General features: G+C 39.7%; 3 protein-coding genes across 5 annotated transcripts in view; all 3 read right to left on the reverse strand.

Moving 5' to 3' along the window:
- The window catches only part of LOC112572661 (receptor-type tyrosine-protein phosphatase kappa-like), a 503,329-nt gene that overhangs the window by 272,225 nt on the left and 211,393 nt on the right, over positions 1–19,711 (reverse strand). The gene's annotated exons all lie outside the window — the stretch shown is intronic.
- On the reverse strand, positions 1,188–18,984 carry LOC112572683 (multiple epidermal growth factor-like domains protein 11). 2 transcript variants are annotated; one of them, XM_025252486.1, is made up of 11 exons: positions 18,843–18,984; positions 17,926–18,153; positions 16,886–17,074; positions 15,665–15,796; positions 15,226–15,357; positions 14,803–14,934; positions 14,004–14,141; positions 13,730–13,861; positions 2,301–2,412; positions 1,751–1,830; positions 1,188–1,577 (listed from the first exon to the last, which is right to left on the reverse strand). In XM_025252486.1, exons 1-11 carry the CDS (start codon positions 18,928–18,930, stop codon positions 1,429–1,431), a joined length of 1,512 nt encoding a protein of 503 aa, XP_025108271.1. In that variant the 5' UTR covers positions 18,931–18,984; the 3' UTR covers positions 1,188–1,428. The 2 variants fall into 2 exon arrangements, with proteins under 2 accessions (XP_025108271.1, XP_025108272.1); XM_025252487.1 differs by lacking the exons at positions 1,188–1,577; positions 1,751–1,830; positions 2,301–2,412 and adding exons at positions 10,836–10,996; positions 11,127–11,206; positions 13,296–13,407.
- Positions 3,432–6,621, reverse strand: LOC112572700 (multiple epidermal growth factor-like domains protein 6). Its single transcript, XM_025252517.1, has 5 exons — positions 6,403–6,621; positions 5,009–5,140; positions 4,565–4,695; positions 4,038–4,168; positions 3,432–3,507 (listed from the first exon to the last, which is right to left on the reverse strand). Exons 1-5 carry the CDS (start codon positions 6,578–6,580, stop codon positions 3,474–3,476), a joined length of 606 nt encoding a protein of 201 aa, XP_025108302.1. The 5' UTR covers positions 6,581–6,621; the 3' UTR covers positions 3,432–3,473.

Consider the following 19,711-nt stretch of genomic DNA (forward strand, 5'->3'; position numbering starts at 1 on the left):
CTCTACCTTTCTGTCATTTCGTGGCACGTTCATGGCAGTGGCTGTAACGAGAGTGCTACAGTTTTCTGGTTTTAATTTTGCTGAAGAGATAACTGTCATGAGAGGTGTCACGACAGACATTACAAAAGAACACCGCCGCTCACACGCCGCTTACCTGTCTGTTCATCCACCAAGTAAAGTTTTCTGTTTACCTGTTGTGCTTGATTTGTACCTGATCAGACCAGACCCCTTCACGGCAGGTGTGCCCGCATGAAGGCTACAGTTGCTTTTAGCAGAGTTTGGCACAGGTTTCAACCTGACATGGAAACTAATTTTTACCTGAGAGGTTGAGTTGTTTTGTTCTGCTTTAATTACTTTTTTGTGCCACTTCCCTGATTTTTATTGTATTCAAAGATTTTTGTGGGTTTCATGCTGCATTCTTGTTCGTCTTAAACTTTTATTTGTTTTTGGTCATGCTGCTGTCCAGGAGTATGATGGCATCTGTTTTTAAGTGTTTGCACTTCACGAGTCCCAACCGCAAACCAATAATGCTTAGTCGAGCAGAAAGAAAACGTCTATACCGATTTTATTCTGAAATGCACTGTTGATGTTGTCTTTATCACTTAGACCAGGTTCCGGCGATCAGGTGAAGATAGAACAATTCACATCTAAAGGTTTTATTTTTCATTCCTGTCCCACACTATCTGAATGTCACATGGTATGCTGTGACTAAACACCTTGTCACCTCCTACAAAGTAGCTTGCATTGATCTCGCCGCCTCCCGAGCTCAAATCTTTAATTTGCACTTAGGCTGTTTTGATGACACAGTGCCCGTCTATAGGACTCCTCCCTTCCCTGGGTGTGTCCCTCTTCTGCCCCCTAGCTCACCCGCGAGGTAAATATTTACAAACAGAACGTGGCCTCGCTGAATGCCGGTGACTATTGACGGGCTTTGAAGACAACAAAACAACAAACACATTTTTCCCCATCAGGCTCACAGGGAGATCACGACACGCTTGACTGACATGACCTGAAGAAGATGTCAGGTGTAAACAAGATATCCGTTGTACTTCGTATTAGCGCTGTGAAGTTGATGCAGTGAACAGCCATGACTTGTATCATGAAGAAATTCAACTGAGATATCACTTCCAAACAATTTTTCTTACTTGCACCCACTCTCTCTCACACACAAAAGAAAATACTCAGTATGTCACTGGAAGTTTTATACAAACGAAGACCTGATTAGATTTATATTTATACACACGCGCACGACTGCGCTGGAGCAAAACATACAGTAACATAGATAACTCAGAAGTTTTTCGCTCTACTGATAAATGTCTGTAAAGTGAAAAACGATCCAGTAGGTAATGAGCATAGTGATAATGCTTTAAAGCTAGTCAAGAGAGTTGCAATGATGTTGAAATTGTTCACTTTTTATTTTGTGTTCAGTCATGCCTGTGTCGGTGGGAGAGTAAGATTGGCGTAGGAGGATGTGTTGTTGTCATCACGGTCTTTGAGTGAGTCATAGAGGTTGATGTTGCTGTAGTCTGATGAGTTTTCCAGCTTTTCCTCAGGACGAGGAATGGGCATGGAAGTACCTGGTTCAAACAGATCATGTTTGAGACAGTCTATCACTCTATTATCTTTAATTTAGTCTATCACTCTATCAAGAGAACTGAACTCGTACACCTATCTAGGTAAAAAATTTGAACAGCTACACCATGCCAATTAATAACCCCAAGAATAAATTAATAGCCTCAAATATAATTACTGATTTCACGGGTCATTGAGATATCATTAGGTGAACGAAGTGCTGATGAAGGTTGCTGAGACCGAATTCTTCTCAGACACCTGTAGCGATGAAGATCGAAAATAATATATTCAGAAACATCAATATGTTATCTACGTTTTAAAGGTTATGTTCACTAAAAGTGGAGCAGAATATAATTTTAAGTACTTCAGTACTCTTGTATGAAGTATAATTTTGATAAAATCATTGCGGTAGAGCTACAATTTTAGGGCTAGTACACTCAAACATTACTGACAGAACATCCTTTCCTGAGTTTACATTTTAACAGCTGCCATCGTATTAACAATAAGTCAGCTTTTATGTCAAAAATGCGAAAATACTTCAGCATAAGTAGTGAAGGTTAGATAACCCTGTAGATAACAGTAGCGACTATTTTTGCAATAGTTAAGACTCAAGAACATCCTTCCTCATATGCAGACGTCATGTAGACTAAGAAAGAACAGGTCAGAGAGAAAACTAGACAGATGAATGGATGGACGGTAGATAGGAGTTTGTAACTTGTTCAACTTACAAACCAGTGACGATACCGATAATAAAAAATGCGACACTGCAGCCAACAGCAGCACCGGCCACTGGACCTGCCAGACTGACAGTGTCTTTGTCCTCGGTAGATGATATCATCGCTGAGCAGACAACATTACAAAAGTAGTGTGACGATTGATAACAACAACACTGATCGGTCGACCTGTCAGTCTGTCTGGCTGTCTCGCTGTAGTTATACTTTAATTTTCTACCAAATGAAACATTTCTCTTTAAAATCAGTCGAAGCCAATAACTTTATCCTTTTTTTTTTGTCGTTCCTTTAAAATACTCACTCGTGAAACTCTACACTTTACCCATGATAACACGATGTTTAGTAGGTGTGTTGTTTTCCTGTATTTTGTTGGTTGGTGTGGACCTGTAAACGTTTTTCACTAATCGTTCTTCTATGTGTTGACAACCTAAAGGGTTGAGTTTCACTTACTGTACATATAAAGAATGGACTTACCATCACACCGGGGTAACTGGAAGCCAGTCTCACAGGACGTACAGCTGCCGTTCATCTTGTCACAGACAGCACCGCCGGCACAACGACCACAGGCTTGTGTACACGAGTTTCCATACCAACCGTCGGTGCATGCTAGACATCAACACAAGGCTCAATAAACTTTTAATATGTTACAATATTTTTAAGCATTAAGCAACTTTTTGCAATCAAGATATTCCGTGACATTGATATTATTGTAAACCGAGTATAAACATATCATCAGATAGAAATACTTTAAAGTTTAAACAGTTTTGCTTGTTTCGACCATAAGAGCTGGTCATTGTGAAGGTAAATCGCTAGGTTACAGATTTTTCATTTCTTAGTGTGGGGTTCGCATTTTGATTGGTCTACAGTAGTAATGCTGATTAATATAAGAACATTGCTGTCTTCCATAACAAAATATTTGAAAGGTGAGTGACACTTAGAAGATAGAATGCCAGAAAATGATGTTAGTCTACAGCAGGTAACCGGCGCCTTGTAGAAAGTGGTGAGGTGGTGGTGGTTGTGATGATGATGAGGATGATTCATCTATCTAAATGATCAGTCTACTCACTCTCTTTACACAGGGGTGGCTGGAATACCCCGTCACATAAAGGACAACTCCCAGTGGCTTTGTCACAGGTAGAGTTACCTCCCACACAGTGACCACACGTTTCATTACAATTCTTTCCATACCAACCTGAAACACATTCTGCAACAAATAGACAATTATCACAGATTTTAGTGTTGATGAAATTGCAGACTCCCAACATAAAGAAATTGTGTTGTACTTTTGCTTCTGCCCACTAATTTTTTTTCGATTTAGAGAATGTCTTCCCATGCATCGCATGCGTTTGAGATATTTATTTTAATTGCTGATGTAAAAACTCAGTATTTAATCACAAAGATGTCCAAAGGCGGTCTCTACTTTACTGATATTATGAATGCACAGTCATCGTGGAAAAGTTTATTTAGTTCTCTTTATTGGGGTGTTTTAAAAGAGAAAGACTATATAGACCTGTATGTATAACAAGTGTTCACTGTTTACAATTTTGTTGATGACGGCTCAAATCTTCTTTGTGGGGGAGGAAGGTATAACCTAAAATTTCCGTGGAACTGATTCTTGTGTATTCATTTTTAAGCAATCTAACAACAAAAGGCCACACCTAATGCTTTCTTTGTGTGATATTATCCGGTGCTAGTATACAAACGTCTAATTGCTGAAAAAAGACACATCCTTGCCTTGGCAGAATGGTGGTTGAATCTTGTTTTACAGGAGGAACAGACTCCTGTTGTCTTGTCACAGACGGAGTTACCACCACAACTTCCACACATCTGCTTGCAGTCGGTTCCATACCAACCATCGGCACATTCTGTAAAGAGTGTAGTAATGTTTGTATCATAGTACTGTAATCTTGCTGTGGGATTTTATTATACTATTTATTTAGATATTTACTGTGTGAATAAAAATGCCCTAACACCTCCAGTGTTTACCAATTATTGTAAAAAAAAAAAGACATTAAACATGTGTACAAGCGTTTCCAACCTCTCTCTATCCATGTGTGTGTGAGAGAGAGAGAAGGGAATGACAGATAGTGTGTGTGACTTTCTGTATGTCTTTACCTTATCTGTCTCTCTGTATTGGAATGTGCCATTGTGTGACGGTAGAAGGCTTTACACTTTTGTAAGAGCGTGTGTGTATCACGCGTATAAACACATACAAACACAACAGACCTATACAAAGAATATAAACATTCGCAAACACCGACCTTTACAGAGAGGTGGCTTGAAACCTGTGTGACAGAGGCACAGATGCCAGTCACCTTGTCGCAGACAGAACCACCGGGACAGTTACCACAAGTCTGTGTGCAGCTGCCTCCATACCTACCGTCTACACACTCTGAAAACAGTCAAAGGTTAACTTGATGGACGATGGATCTGAGGGACAACGCAGTTTTGTTTAAAGAGTTTCTGCAGATCACAGTTCAGAATACTTTGTTCCTGTTAATACCCATTGTCTACATACAAGCTGGGCGGGCACGAAGCTAATGTCAACAGGAATATACATAAATAAGTTAACGTCGTCATGGTTACCAGTTATTTTTGTTGTAATTTTATTAAATGGTTGTCAGTAAACATTTTCATGTAGATATGCGAGAAGGCGTTAATTTAAAAAGTAATGAATGTTAAAAAAACAAAACAAAAAAACCTGCCTGCACAGAGCGGTGGCTGGAATCCCATCTGGCAGGACACACAACTGCCGTTCGTCTTGTCGCAGGCAGACCCGCCAGCACACTGACCGCAGGCTTGAGTGCACGTGTCTCCATACCAACCGTCGTCACACACTAGACAGCAAAAAGGTTTCATGCATTTTCAGAAATTATTCTATATTTTTCAAGCTTAAAGTGACTTGCGAAAGAAAGCACAAACTTTCTTTAAATGTCACGTGCTGCTACCATAAGCTGGGTGATGCTATTTCCGCAGAGGGAGAGCGGGTTAGATCGACTTTTGAGAGGGGGAGCGCGGTGTTGTATGCTGTGAGTTACCGTCCTTTAATGGACCACGTGATTAGGATATATTAATTTTTTTGCATCAGTTTATTTTAGTAATGATGTGTGCCGTTAATGAACATGAGACAAGGATACTTTAGTTGGGGTTTTTTTTGCACTTGTTTTTCTTTTTTTTAATTTTTTTTTAGTGTCGGGTGAGGAGCAGACGACAGAAGGCGACTGCAGCCAGCAGACTACGGTAGTCGAGTGATGTCATTTTATTAATAGCTCAGCCTACATGTTCGCTATTTTTGTTGAGGTCGTCGCGCATATCGCGATATGAAAGCCCCCCCCCAAAAAAAAAAAAAAAAAAAACAAAAAAAAAAACATAAACAAACAACAAACAAACAACAACAAACAAACAAACAACAACAACAAAAAAAAAAAACAAACAAAAAAACAAACAAAACCCAATAGAATACATACGACACACTAAAGAATTTTTACAACATTATGCATTTAAAAGGGTATTGACAATAGTGCATTCTCAATAGTAGGTCGGCGTGGCACAATTAGAACGAATACAGTCATACAGTCTGACTGATTAAATTCAAGATTTATTACATACGCACACAAACTCACGTAAATACGCGTGCTCTCTAATTATCTGTTCCTCCAGAAAATATGAACTGGTGCACTGAACCGTGTGCTGGCAAGTTTTGTGTCACTGACTGCTGGTCAGCTTAGGAAATATTTTGGTGAAGGTAGACTTTCTAAAAGTTCATGTGCATCCCGTGCGTTTGGATGTAAGGTCTGAAAGGCCGAAGTAACAGTATACAAAATCCGTCAATGTCAGAAAGAGATTGCTAACGAACATCCGTCTCACTGAAGCTACATCCGTCTCTCTGCGAGATATAGGGCAACAGTCTGAGGCGTGAAAGTCTTAAGACCGTGTCTAGGACGGAGTCATGGCTGAGCGTGTGGCTGTGTTACAACACACACTTGTGCTTATTCATAACTAAGGACTTGCAACGTGTACAGAGCCACATTGTCAAAATATAATAATTGGACACGGGAAGATACAGAAAAATAGACATTTGAAATATTAAATTACGTACCCCATACCTGTACCTCACAAATGTTTATCGTATATCCCACTTGGTCACAATCCCTGGTGATGTTGACCACGCGACCAACACGACCCACTGTGATGTCATATTTATCGTTGCTCCACCCGTTGACATCGGTGAATCTTTTGACGATGTTGCCATCAAGGAAAACATTGACACATATCATTCTCACAAGAACTGAAATAAAAGAAGTCCTTTATGATTCAGTCTCGAAAAACCAACTTACAACCAAAACAATTGAAAGATATATTTTTTTATATTTTCATTATTACTAGGTATTAGCGACCCGGAAAAGGGCATCTCAATCCCACACCCACACCACACACAACGAAAAAAAACCAAACCAGAAAGTGAAACTAGAATGCGGCCCGAATAACCAACCCACAACACACCTACACCGACTGTCTTTTTATAGCACTACACTACCAATACATGTTACAATTACATAATTACAAGAAGACAATAACTTCAATAGCACATTTTCAGGTTCTATATTCACTATCACCCCACACCCACACACACACCATATATGGCACGTTCAGATCTATTCCATTGATGTTTGTATCAACCTCTAATCTACTGGTGTTTTCATCAGGACTCGTGTACCCCGGGTACTGCAACCTAAACCTGGAAGACAAGCTCACCCACGGTAATTCTCTCACCAGTATTAACTCGTTCGACCCGCTAATGCCACCCCTATCAAGCAGACCCCCATTCTAGCGGACAGCACGGGACGCTGAACAGTTTTTAATCACAACCCTTATGTACCACACCGTGTACAGGTGGAACTGTCTGTGTTTTGCCAGAGCTACCACGCTTAGCCTCTTGCAAGTTCTCCCGGTCTCCATGCAAGTCTTCGGCCGGAGGCCTAAAACAATGAATGTGAATAAACAGGAAGCTTTGTACACACCTGCCTCGTTTTTCGTACCCAACTGAAAAGCATGGTCTACCTGTATTTCAGTAATACAAGTTCGTGATTATACATTATCGAGACCGCTCCATTTATCTTTGTATAGGCCCCCCGTCAGGACCGTGCTTATGGCATAGGACGGTTTTATTGTGAAGAGGCACCCTTTTTTTTCAGTCCTAGGGGGTTTTCTTTTCCATACAACGGGCCTCCTATTAACCACACCACTCCCCCGACAAGAAGAGAGTCTTACTACCCACTTCTCGACCCTGTATAGGATAGAACACCCTGTCACTCATGTTTCTGAAGGTCTCGTGGAACGTTCTTCACATAGGTCAGAGCCTATCTCTGCGGCATCCCAACTTCACAGTCGTAACGATTACAGTGCTATTATCTGAAGCATTATCATGTTTTGAGAATAGTTAACAGCACAATGTGGAATGAGTTTTGAGTAAATATTAGATTTATTAAAACAAAAACACTAATGCATCAGTCTGAATAGAAAACGAACTCAAATATTATCAAATAATACTCAACTCACGGTTTTCCGCAGGCTTCCGTAAAATCGTGATGGTAGTTATGGAACCTTTGTCCACAGAACTCCACCCAGCCGAAACGAGGCTCCATCTTCCACTGCGGTGTTGGATGCAGTGGGAGGCATCATCGGAAACTTTATTTTACAGAAGGTGTTTCCATTTATGGCCCCGCACAATGTCCTGAAAACAGCTTCCTGAGCCACTTTCAACACATCAGGTCTATATACTTGAGTCCTTTAACTCATGCCGCATCGGTTTCTAGTGCAAAACGACTGCAATACTATAGAACCCAGCCAAACAAATTCGTACAGTACTTGATCAACTCTCTCTCATTCTCATATCCTTGTATTTAACGTTCCTATTTAGGCCTTGTCCACCCGACGTGTGAAGGGGATAAGGTACGATTACAAGAAAGAAATGATGATGCTGCGAAAACAACATAACTTTCACCCACCACACATCTCTCTAAGGCAGCTCGACATATGACAAATCATGCGGACAAACACCATACAGTCAGCAAAAACACTTTTAATTTTGTGACCATGTCAGAGGTTGAATGTTCTAGAGAATGTAGGTTGTGTACCTCACTGTGCTATGACGAATGTCGTCTATGTTTATCAGCTATCTGAATGACTGATAAATACTCTTACTTACATTGAAGAAACTGGAATGTTATGATTGATTTAAATAATTTACTTCGAAGTACGGCAGTCAAGTACTCACACATGTTTGGTTTCTGGGCTACGCACAATAGAAATATTGTGGTAAACACACAGAGCTTGACAACCTCCATACACACACTGGCAGCCATGAACACCGAGTGACCCGAGCTTAACCTAACTTCCACCTTATCCATCTCACCACATCGCAAATAGACTTAAATAAGAATGAAGAGATTGGAGCCCGTTTGTGTAAACATAAAACCCCAACACAAGTGACACGTAGTACATTGCTGTACATTAAATCCTCTCCAGATTGCTTACCCAGCCATCACATAGCTCGTGCGTGTCCTACTTCCCAGCCATTGTGTGGATTTTCTGACCACCGCACTTGTTCCCATTAGACTAGTTGGCATTATAATTGGTTCTTTTTCCACAGCTGCTGTTGGAGATCTTTTAACAGGTCAATCATCTCATCTGCACCTCACTTCCATAGATAATGGCCTGCGCACCTGAACCCCACCACAAACCACCGACCACAAAATCAGTCTGGTAAAGGTCTGAACTCTGTTGGGGTTAATGGTGTTTGTCACTCTTACACTGCACCATTAAACTAATGTGAGTGGTCAGAGATGCATATGAACTGTCCCCCAGAGATGCATATAAACTTTCCCCAGAAAATTAAAATATTCAAAACAATAAGAATATCATCGAAGTGTAAGACAGTTTTAATTTTAGGTACACAGTACATCAGTTCTGTGGAGTTAAAACAATAAAAGTTTCAAACAGATACAATGTGTCCTAAGCCAGAAATTGGAGGTTTGAGTAAGATGTGTTAGCTAACAGAACTTAATTAAGTATTTTAAATATTAGGGTGAAAAGAAGAATAGAAGGAAAGATGTTAGAAAACCTTTGAAGTACACAGGAAGCTAAACAAATCTAGAAATAGTCATATAAGAGGCATTCTAGAAACAAATAACAAAACGAAAAATAGTAAAAATACAAAGCATCTATAAAAATCCTTGAGAGGAACGTGCCAAATGTAACATGAAAACATCCCTTTACATAAAATGTTGATAGAAGCTAAAAAACAAACGTCAACTGACTAGACAAAACTCATTTACGATGACTCTGACATTAGGACAAATCTTCATACACCACTATCGCCATTAAAACTAAAAAGATATACGGAGATGAGTATTACATCAGTATTACACAGTTCATACATATAAATTAGGAGACTCTTCAGGAAAGGGGGGGAATAGTAGTATAAACATCTGGATTCATGTGTGTGTGTTCCCACCTCAGCAAGCTACACCGAAAAGTTGTGGTTCTGCATTTAACAGATGCAATATGATGATGATTGATGATTGATGATTGATGATGATCGATGATTGATGATTGTAAAGCGCATACTCACACTCCTAAGAAGCATGCTCTTAGTGCTTAAGAACAAGAACGAAACATGGACAGCATACGAGGGACACGAAAACAAACAAATAACATATCAACTATAAAAGAATAAACAACAGTACTAACAAAGAATAAAATCAAGTACAGGAAACGCAAAGAGGAACCAACTAACAAGAACAAGAGCTTAGAGTAACATGATATTACAAAGGAAGAGTGTGACAAAGGACTAATATTATTACATTTTATTTACAGAAGCTATAAGCACACAATAAAAAAGCCACCTTCCTGAGACAGTGTAGCAGCTCTGATCTTTTTTCATAATGCTATCTATTGAGTACATGAGCTTTCAAGTAAGTTCATCATTTGTAGCTCTCTTCTCTTCTTCATACTTCTTGTCTATAAAGTATTCCAACAAAATGACCTTCCTTTTCCTAAAACCAACAATCATTCATTCCCTTCTAAATAACATGACAGCATGCAGCAAACAAATCAGCCTACTGTCGGTAGAAGAACTCGTTGAAAAACAATTTCTTGCATGGGAATAAACCAACAAACATTAGAAAATATTAGCAAGAGCAGTCACGAAAAGTTGCGCCCTAAGCATCCATCTGGGGGGCGAAAATAGAAGAAGAAGATGAAGAATCTCATGAAGTAAATATCACTCAATGTACAACACTGTTTTTTCTCTTTTCGCTTATGTCTTTAAAGTTAAAAAAAATTTCTGTAGGTAATGAGCATATTGATGAGAAAGTAGCAATGGTGTTGAATGCTTTATTTCATACAGAAATTAACTTGCACGGAATTAATCAGAAAAGCTAATGTTGAGGATGGCTGGAAACTATTCAAATAATGGATTTACTGTTATTTTTTTGTTCTTCTTGATTTTGTTCTCTTTTTCATTTTTTCCTTGGTGTTCAGTCATCACTGTGTCGGTGGGAGAGTAAGATTGACGTAGTAGGATGTGTTGTTGTCATCGCGGTCTTTGAGTGATTCATAGAGGTTGATGTTGCTGCTGTCTGATGGGGTTTCCAGATTTTCTTTAGGACGAGGAATGGGCATGGAAGTACCTGGTTCAAAGGGCACATATTAGATGTAGTCTATTAACCTCACCAGAGCACCAAAGTGCAAACACCTTACTCGTTTGTTAGACAATTAAAACCACTAGATAAATGCAACTATATATATAAATATAATTACCAAGTTCACATGTCATTGAGATATCCTCAGGTGAACGGCGTGTTGATGATGGTTGCCGTGACCGGAGTCTTTTGAACAACCTTTAACGATGAAGTTGCAATGAAATATATTCAGAAACATTAATTCTTTATCTCTTTGTTATAGATTATTTCCATTAATAATGCAAAAATGATATACTTTAAAAATGCTTCAAAATACTTGCACATATCATAAAAGAGTTTAGTACAGTCGTGATGACAAGGAATCTAGCCAAACATTTAGGGTCAAGTAAATACAAGTGTGGATGACAAGCTCTTTAGAAAGATTTTACACTTTCACACCTGCATTTCGCCATCGCATTAACAGAAAGGATCGGTTTGTAATTCGAAAATGCGGGGAAAACTTCAGCATGAATAGTGAAGGATAGATAACCTTGTCGATAATAGTAAAGTCAGGGCTTCTGATTACGCAGAAAATTGCGTACAGTACGCATTGAAAGTTCGGAGGACCCCTTCAATTTTCGTCAGTGGGGTCCCAGGGGACCCCTTCAAATTTAGGCGGAAGAACAGATACAACAATTTGGGTTAGGTGTAGTGTCTGAAGTCGTAGAGTCTACGACGTAGACCAACTATTTTGTTGTCGTCTGCTGCAAGGCGAGAGTTACTTCCCTTAGCACTGAGTTTGTTTTCCTTACCAAGAAGAGTTTCCATTAAAGGCCGATATCTTCCCACCGGGGAGAAATGAAGTGGTATCGTCCGTGCCAAGGGAAGGTAGGAGTAACGAGGTGCGGACTGCCATGGGCAGTCGTCTTCAATTACTAGCCGGACAAAAGGCGGGGTGGAACATCACAGGCACTGCCGACTAGCATGGCAATAAATCGTCTCCTTCACCCAGTACTTGCGTAGGGTCTGAGCGTTGATGCGAAACGACTTCTATCTGAACATTCTGTCGGGTTAGGACTGACTGTATTCTCCACAAACAAACAAAGCTAGAATTTAAAAAGGAGAGAAGCATGACAAGCGCAAATGACACAAACATAAAAAACAACTGAATTGATCGCATAATGGTCGGTTAGATAAGCGAAGAAAGACACAGTGGGGCACTATGTTGCAGTCGTGAATTGTTGGCCATTTGTAAAAGTTCAAAGATTGGACTCAAACGAGTGCAATATACTTTAGGTCAGTCATCAGGAGGAATGAAACTGAAAATATTAAATATTATTCATCCCCTCTTATGAGTAAGAAAGATGTAAGGAAAGACAGTATGTTCAGATAGAAGCGTTTCGACTCACTTTTTCTTAGACCCTACAGCAAAGTACTAGTCAGCTGAGAAAAGGCGTTTTATTGCTAAATATAGTTTGCAACTGAAACTCGTTCTAATTTATTTGTACAGTTTCCAAACACCTTCGATCCCCTCCATCTCATGATTTACCTAAACATCAGAATCCACTGAATGTCACTGAGCTGAGGGCGCCACGTCATGCCTGAGGTTCGCTTTCTACCTAGCGCCAGGTTTTTTATATCCCGCACTTTGATACTTTTAGCAACGTGCCACCTCTCGTTATGTTTCTTACAACTCTAGTTCTCCACTAACCTTATTAATTGCCAGGTTACGGATCGAGAACTTCCTCTTGAATGATGGCATCTGAGGCATTCATACTTTCATACCATCCTCTCGCGATCCACCACCCATGTGCAGCTTATTTAACTTATTTCAAAGATGTCGTTGACCAGCGTGGTTGAAATTATTGCCTTAGAAACGTAAAGAAAGTGAACACCCCAAGTACAATGAGCATAAGGTCATCACAGATGCTTGCACAGACATCATGCACAGAAATCTCGCCGGTTCTTGACTAGACATTACAGTGCTTTGTGTGCCTGAGAAGGCAGTTGAACAAAGTAGTTGATTTGTTGATTTTTTTTTTTCAAATTGTAAAGGGACCCCTTAGAGTTAGCCTGGGACCCCTTAGAAATCTGAAGAAGGGGTCCCTGGGACCCCAAAGAATTTAGCCTTAGCAGAAGCCCTGCAGTAAAGAGTAATTTTGTGGTAGTTAAGACTCAACATCATCGTTCCTCATTTGCAAGAAGTCGTAGAGACTAAGAAGAACGTGTGCCAGAGACAACAATAGACAGATGAATGGATGGAGGGATGAATGGATGGAAGATAAATCTTGTAACTTGATCAACTTACAATGTAGTGACGACGCCGATAATAAAAAATGCGACACTGCAGCCAACAGCAGCACCGGCCACTGGACCTGCCAGACTGACAGTGTCTTTGTCCTCGGTAGACGATAGCATCGCTGAACAGACAACATTGCATGTGAAAGTAATGTGACGATTGATAAAAACAACACTGATCGGTCGACCTGTCAGTCTTTCTTTTGTAGTTATACATTTATTTTAGACTAATAAATAAAACTCTGAAAATTTTTTTAATTTTTAATGAGACCAAGCCAAAACTTTATCCTTTTATATGCTTTATTATTAAATTAATCTCTCATAAATGTACACATATTTTATCTTGTTCTTGTGTAGTTGTAAATGTTTTTCATTAATCGTTATTCTCTTGGGAGGGTAGAGAAGGGTTAGGGTTCTTATGATAAATATAAAGAATATACTTACCATCACACCGGGGTAACTGGAAGCCAGTCTCACAGGACGTGCAGTTCCCATTCCCCTTGTCACAGACAGACCCGCCAACACAGTGACCACAGGCTTGTGTACACGAGTTTCCATACCAACCGTCGGCACATGCTGCACGCGACCACAAGGTGCAACAAATTTTTATATTATTCAAATTGCACGATAATGATGCACGGTAAGCACACTGTGTCATTGCCGAGAAGCAGTAATTTCTATATTTTCATGTCAGTGATGATGAACAGAGTCTACTCACCCTCTTTACACAGAGGTGGTTGGAATACCCCGTCACATGAAGGACAACTCCCAGTGGTTTTGTCACAGGTAGAGTTACCTCCCAGACAGTGACCACACGTTTCATTACAATTCTTTCCATACCATCCAGGAACACATTCTGCAGCAAAGGAAAAAACAGATGTTTGTGTTGACGAAATGCTCAGACTGCCAAACATATAGGAAATGTTTAGTGCTTTGCTTCTCTTCTAAAAAAATTTCATTTTCGATTTAAGACAATTTTTTTCAAGTATTAATGCATCGCATGCGTCTTAAACAGGAGTAGGCCAGTATTTGTATCTGGGCTGAAAATAAGAATTAAAATAAAAAGATGCTCTGTCGACTTTTTTGCTGCTTCGAATGGTTTCTCTTTACTGACGTTTTTAAAAGAGACAGGCAAGAGACCTAGAATGAATGAATGAGGTTCACCATTCAAAGTTTTGTTGACAGCACCTCAAATAAAAAGTTTTTTGAGAGGAGAGAACAACCTTAAAATTTCCTGTTGTACTTATTTTTTATTTATATTCATACAATCTAAAACAGAAGGTAATACCTTCTACTTTCTTTCCATTACACAGTGATCGTAGAGACCACATCTCACAAGTAAAGTCAGTATTCTACCTTTGTGCATGTGTTTGTGTCTTTGTTTGTTTGTAGGGAAGGCTTTGCGTAGCAAATGTGAATAAGGGTGTAGCTGTTGGCATCTATTTATCTATCTGTGTGTTAGTGAGTATTTTATCTGGTGCTTCTATTACAAACGTTTAAAAAAGACACATCCTTGCCTTGGCAGAGTGGTGGGTTGAATCTTGTTTTACAAGAGGAACAGACTCCTGTTGTCTTGTCACAGACGGAGTTACCAACACAACTACCACATGTCTGTGAGCAGTTGGCTCCATACCAACCATCGGCACATTCTGTAAAGAGTGTAAAAATGTTTGTAACATAGTACTGTAATCTGTTGTGGGAACTTCATTATATTATTTATTCGCACTTTTCCTTTCTGAATAACAAAGTCCTGACACCTCACGATCTGACAGATTATGGAAAAAAGATATCATATATCTGTACAATCGTTTCCAACCTCTCTGTGTTTGTGAGCGTGGTTTTGTGTGTGTGTGTGTGCTTGTGTAGACACATCACACGTATAAACACATACAAACACTAACCGACCTTTACAGAAAATATAAACATTCGCAAACACCGACCTTTACAGAGAGGTGGCTTGAAACCTGTTTGACAGGAGGCACAGATGCCAGTCACCTTGTCGCAGACAGAACCACCGGGACAGTTACCACAAGTCTGTGTGCAGCTGCCTCCATACCTACCGTCTACACACTCTGAAAACAGTCAAAGGTTAACTTGATTGACGATGGATCTGAGGACAACGCAAGTTTGTTTGAAAAGTTTCTGTTAATAGCCATCTTTGTTAATAGCCATTGTCGACATACAAGCTGGGAGGGCAAAAAGCTCTTGTCAACAGGAATATACATAAATAAGTTAGCGTCGTCATGGTTACAAGTTGTTTTTGTTGTAATTACATTAAACAGTTAATAAACATTCCTATGTACATATGTGATAAGGGTGGCGAGGGAGAAGGGTGTTAATTTAAAAAGCAGCTAATGTAACCAAAAAAAAAACTCTTGCCTGCACAGAGCGGTGGCTGGAAGCCTGTCTGGCAGGACACACAACCGCCGTTCACCTTGTCACAGACAGACCCACCGGCACACTGACCGCAGGCTTGAGTGCACGTGTCTCCATACCAACCGTCGTCACACACTAGACAGCAAAAGGTTTCATGCATTTTCAGAAAATAATCTATTTTTTTTAAACATAAAGTGACCTGCGTTGAGAAAGATTACATACAGAAGAAGTATATACAACACGATACATTTAATTAGATATTATTCTTGATGTATCGCCTTTTCTGATATATAGTTGTCCTTCAGAAAATGTGATGTATATACATATATAGTTCTTGTAAATTGGAGCGTTTAACTATGTGCGAGCAGTTTGTTTTTGTTTTTTTACAAAATTTTCTTTCCTCTCTCACTGACTGAACGCCGTCAGGTAGGAAGTACACGGGCAGGTAGTGTTCACACAGGTGTCAGGGAGACCAAGGTAAGGATACACATGTAAACAATGCATCAGTTGGTGAGAGAGTGAGATTGCTAGGGAGAGTCTTAGTTACCTGTCTTATAGCCCTGACACAAGGTAAAAGATTGAGGAGCGGGGGCCTCCAGAGAGTTTTCTTAAGACAGAGCCAAGACTTAGCGTATGGGTTTGACATGCTAGTGACCTCGACATTAATTTTGTAGAAGGCTGTCTGTCTGGTCGTGCGCTTGTTGGCTTTTTGACTTGTTGATTTATGAGTGTGGCTCGTCACATATTGCTTCCCAGAGTATTTTCCTCTGTTCTTTCGTGTCTCCTGGTTATACTGGTCTGTCTGGCTTGTACAGTTAAACTGTTTATCTTGCTGTTGTATGTCGTATTTATCTATCCTTGCTTTGGTACATGGAAGCGGAGATAGTGTGCTTGATAGTCTTTCTTCAAGTTTACATGCATCCCGTGCATTTCACGTGATAGTCAAACAGGTGTGTAAGACAGAAGTAACAGCACGGAAAATGCATCAGACAGAGAGAGAACAAGATTACCAGACAAACATCCGTCACATTGCAATGAGATATAGGGTGACAGAGAGGTGAAAAGCCGTGAAGGTGTGGTTATAACAACACACACACACACACACTTGCCCTTATTCATAACTAAAGTATAACGATTCACTGAGTGAACAAAGCCACGCTGTCAAATCACGAAAACATAGAAAAACAGACATTTGAAATTAAAGGTAAACACATGTCTACGTACCCCATACCTGTACCTCACACATGTTTATCGTGGGCCCCTCGTGGTCACAGTCTCTGGTGATGTTGACCACTCGCCCTACACGACCCACTGTGATGTCATATTTATCGTTGTTCCACCCGTTGACATCGGTGAATCTTTTGATGATGTTGCCATCAACGGAGACATTAACGCAGATCATTCTCATAAGAACTGAAATAAAATAAAACACGAATATTGAGAGTCGAAATTTAATATGAAAAGGGATTTTTTTTTCTAGTTTATTTTACTGGGACTGGGAGGAGAGACACCCCCAGCGCTTCTGACATAGGACAGTCTTATTGAGAAGAGGATATGATAGTGTTATTGTGTAGAGGCAATGATAGTATTATTGTGTAGAGGCTATGATTGATTATTGTGTAGAGACATCCTGTCAGAACCTAGCTTAGAGAGGTGGTGAGAGCAGCACAGAGCTGACAATGGGAAGCAGTATGGCGGCTGTGATTAGAGAAAGGTTTAACGAGATTGTATTAAGTACGAGAGGGGTGCCTTGCTGCCTACACTATAATAAACGCATTTTCACCTTCATAAAGGAACATACTGTTAGAGACAAAAACAAGACAAAGCAAACGTCGGTAGTCTGTAGAATTAAAATTATGTTTCAAAAACTTTTATTCGCCAGTTTCACTTCTGGCTGTTGGTAAATCGCTCTGCTGTGTACCCTATCCATGAACCTGTTAAATTTTGTTTCCTTAGATTTTTCTGTAGCTATTTACTTATATTTTAACTTTTTATTTCTTGCATCGTTAGTATTTCAATTTTCTTTTTACGCTGGGATCATATATTTTACAGAAAAGACATAAGTTCTGACTTATCCATTTACATTTGAAGATCTGCTCATGGATTTCGAAGTCATCCAACAGCAAATAAACTGCGTTTGGAGAGAGCAATATCATGGAGGTAATGAAAATCATAGCTAGGAGGATGGTAACATACTTCTTTATTATTATTATTATTATTATTATTATTATTATTAAAAAAACTTCATTAAAAATTAATCTTACAGCTGGCACGTCCATAGATGGAGATGGTGTTGATGGCGATCTTCTGTCCCAGATCCACCGACCAGAAAGGCGAGGTGTCACCTTCTACGGTGTGTATACAGTTCGGAGGACTGATGTTGAAATTAGTATCTGTGTTTCCGTCAATAGCTGCGGAGCAATTCCCTGATATTTGGGCACCGGATGCGTACCGAGAGCTTATATCACACGCTTTTGTGAGTACAAAGTTTTCTGCAAATATATTTCAGACGAACGATAAAACTTGAAATAAAGAAACATAAATTGTTATTATTTTTTTAATCAAATTGAGAAATAAAATAAGTAATTTAGATAAATAAATAAATGCCTTAACTGTCGTGTTTGGTGCTGGAATGTTGCACATATGAGACTCAACAGCATTTGATGTACTTTCTGTGTACTGTGCGTTAGGTTTTAGTAACATACACTTCATGCGGGTGGAATTGAACACTAATATGTCTTTGATTGATTTTATAAAAGGTTAATCATGGACATGGCAAACTGTTTAGCATACTGAGGTTTACTTTTACAAATCATTAATAAAGTGTTCTATTCACGCCCAATCTGTCCAGTCTCTGTGTTAAACACACAAACACTACACGCGGTAACAGTGTGGAGTCTTCCTTACAGTGCGTGGCCTGCTTGTTCCTCCTGTAAAGCAGTATCATCAGTCTAAAGTTCACATTATCCAATATTATTTCTTATGGCTTAGAATGACAGAGAAAACAATACGGCTATAAAAGACAAAGGTGATGTGTCGCCACGCTTGTGTCACCGACTGGGGCTCTAAAGCGTGTTACCTCCCTTTGTCACGAGACTGTGTGGACTGACACACAGTTTGACAGAATAAGCTAAATGATAAGCAAAAATGTGAATAATGTACTCTACAGTAAAGTACTTACGCATGTGTGTGTTCTGGCTGGCACAGAAAATCAGTATTTGTGAAAACACACACAGCTTGACAATCTCTGGCCTGACACGGGCCGCCATTACTCAGTGACGGCTTCTACTTACATCCGCGTTGCTCACGTGTGTGTGGAGATTAAGTTCGTCTGTGAAAAACAAGTTGACTTTTACACAGAAGACATTGTGCCCGAAACAATGATTTAAAACTGATGGACAGATCATGGGTGGCTCAGCTTAAAGCTGATGTGCGCCATGTTAGAACTTACAGGGTTAGTTAGCATCCTTTGTAATGTTCTCGAGGTTTGCGTGTGAAAGATTTGGTTAACACTGTAGTTTTGCAATACCATTTCTTCCTAAGGCAGCAAGGCCACTCGTAAAAAGAAGAAGGAAGAGGGAAAACCCACTGACACGGTTTGTGAGTCGCTTGACATTAGGAAGCGGAAGTTGAAACTTTAAAGACACTGACTTACAACTACAGGATCAGGTTGTAGAGAAAAACAAGTGGGATAGATTGAGACGCAAAGTTATTAGTAAAAAAAGATATATAATCTTCTTCAAGAAACTATTACAAATAGTTGCAACATATCAAGCAGTAAACAAACAAGAAGAGATCACAAGTGTGTATTCAAAGGCAGTCGAAGGAGTGACCAGTAAACACAGACAAGGGAGGAGTATCCGAGGGAGGTGCTACAGGTGCAGTGACAAAGGTCATCAGTGTAAAGATCCAGTTTCTCCAGCCAGAGGGAAAATATGCCGAGGCTGTGAAGGAATGAAATTTGGAATGAAAATGCAGATAGAAAAATACCAAAACAAGACAGAAATGGGGCAGTCAATCAGGTTTGTATCCGAGTAAAGGTTATTTGTA

This window comes from Pomacea canaliculata, linkage group LG9 (assembly GCF_003073045.1).
Source record: "Pomacea canaliculata isolate SZHN2017 linkage group LG9, ASM307304v1, whole genome shotgun sequence".
In the NCBI taxonomy this organism is placed as follows: Eukaryota; Metazoa; Mollusca; class Gastropoda; order Architaenioglossa; family Ampullariidae; genus Pomacea; species Pomacea canaliculata.

Coding starts and splice junctions, on each gene's coding strand:
- LOC112572700 (XM_025252517.1), bottom strand. CDS start 6,580: ATGATATGTGTCAATGTTTTCCTTGATGGCAACATCGTCAAAAGATTC. Junction 4,696..5,008: donor CCAGCCACCGCTCTGTGCAG/GCAGGTTTTTTT, acceptor GACTGTTTTCAG/AGTGTGTAGACGGTAGGTAT. Junction 3,508..4,037: donor TCAACCACCATTCTGCCAAG/GCAAGGATGTGT, acceptor TATTTGTTGCAG/AATGTGTTTCAGGTTGGTAT.
- LOC112572683 (XM_025252486.1), bottom strand. CDS start 18,930: ATGGCGGCCCGTGTCAGGCCAGAGATTGTCAAGCTGTGTGTGTTTTCA. Junction 15,797..16,885: donor GTGTGAGGTACAGGTATGGG/GTACGTAGACAT, acceptor TTTGCTGTCTAG/TGTGTGACGACGGTTGGTAT. Junction 13,862..14,003: donor ACCACCTCTGTGTAAAGAGG/GTGAGTAGACTC, acceptor GGTCGCGTGCAG/CATGTGCCGACGGTTGGTAT.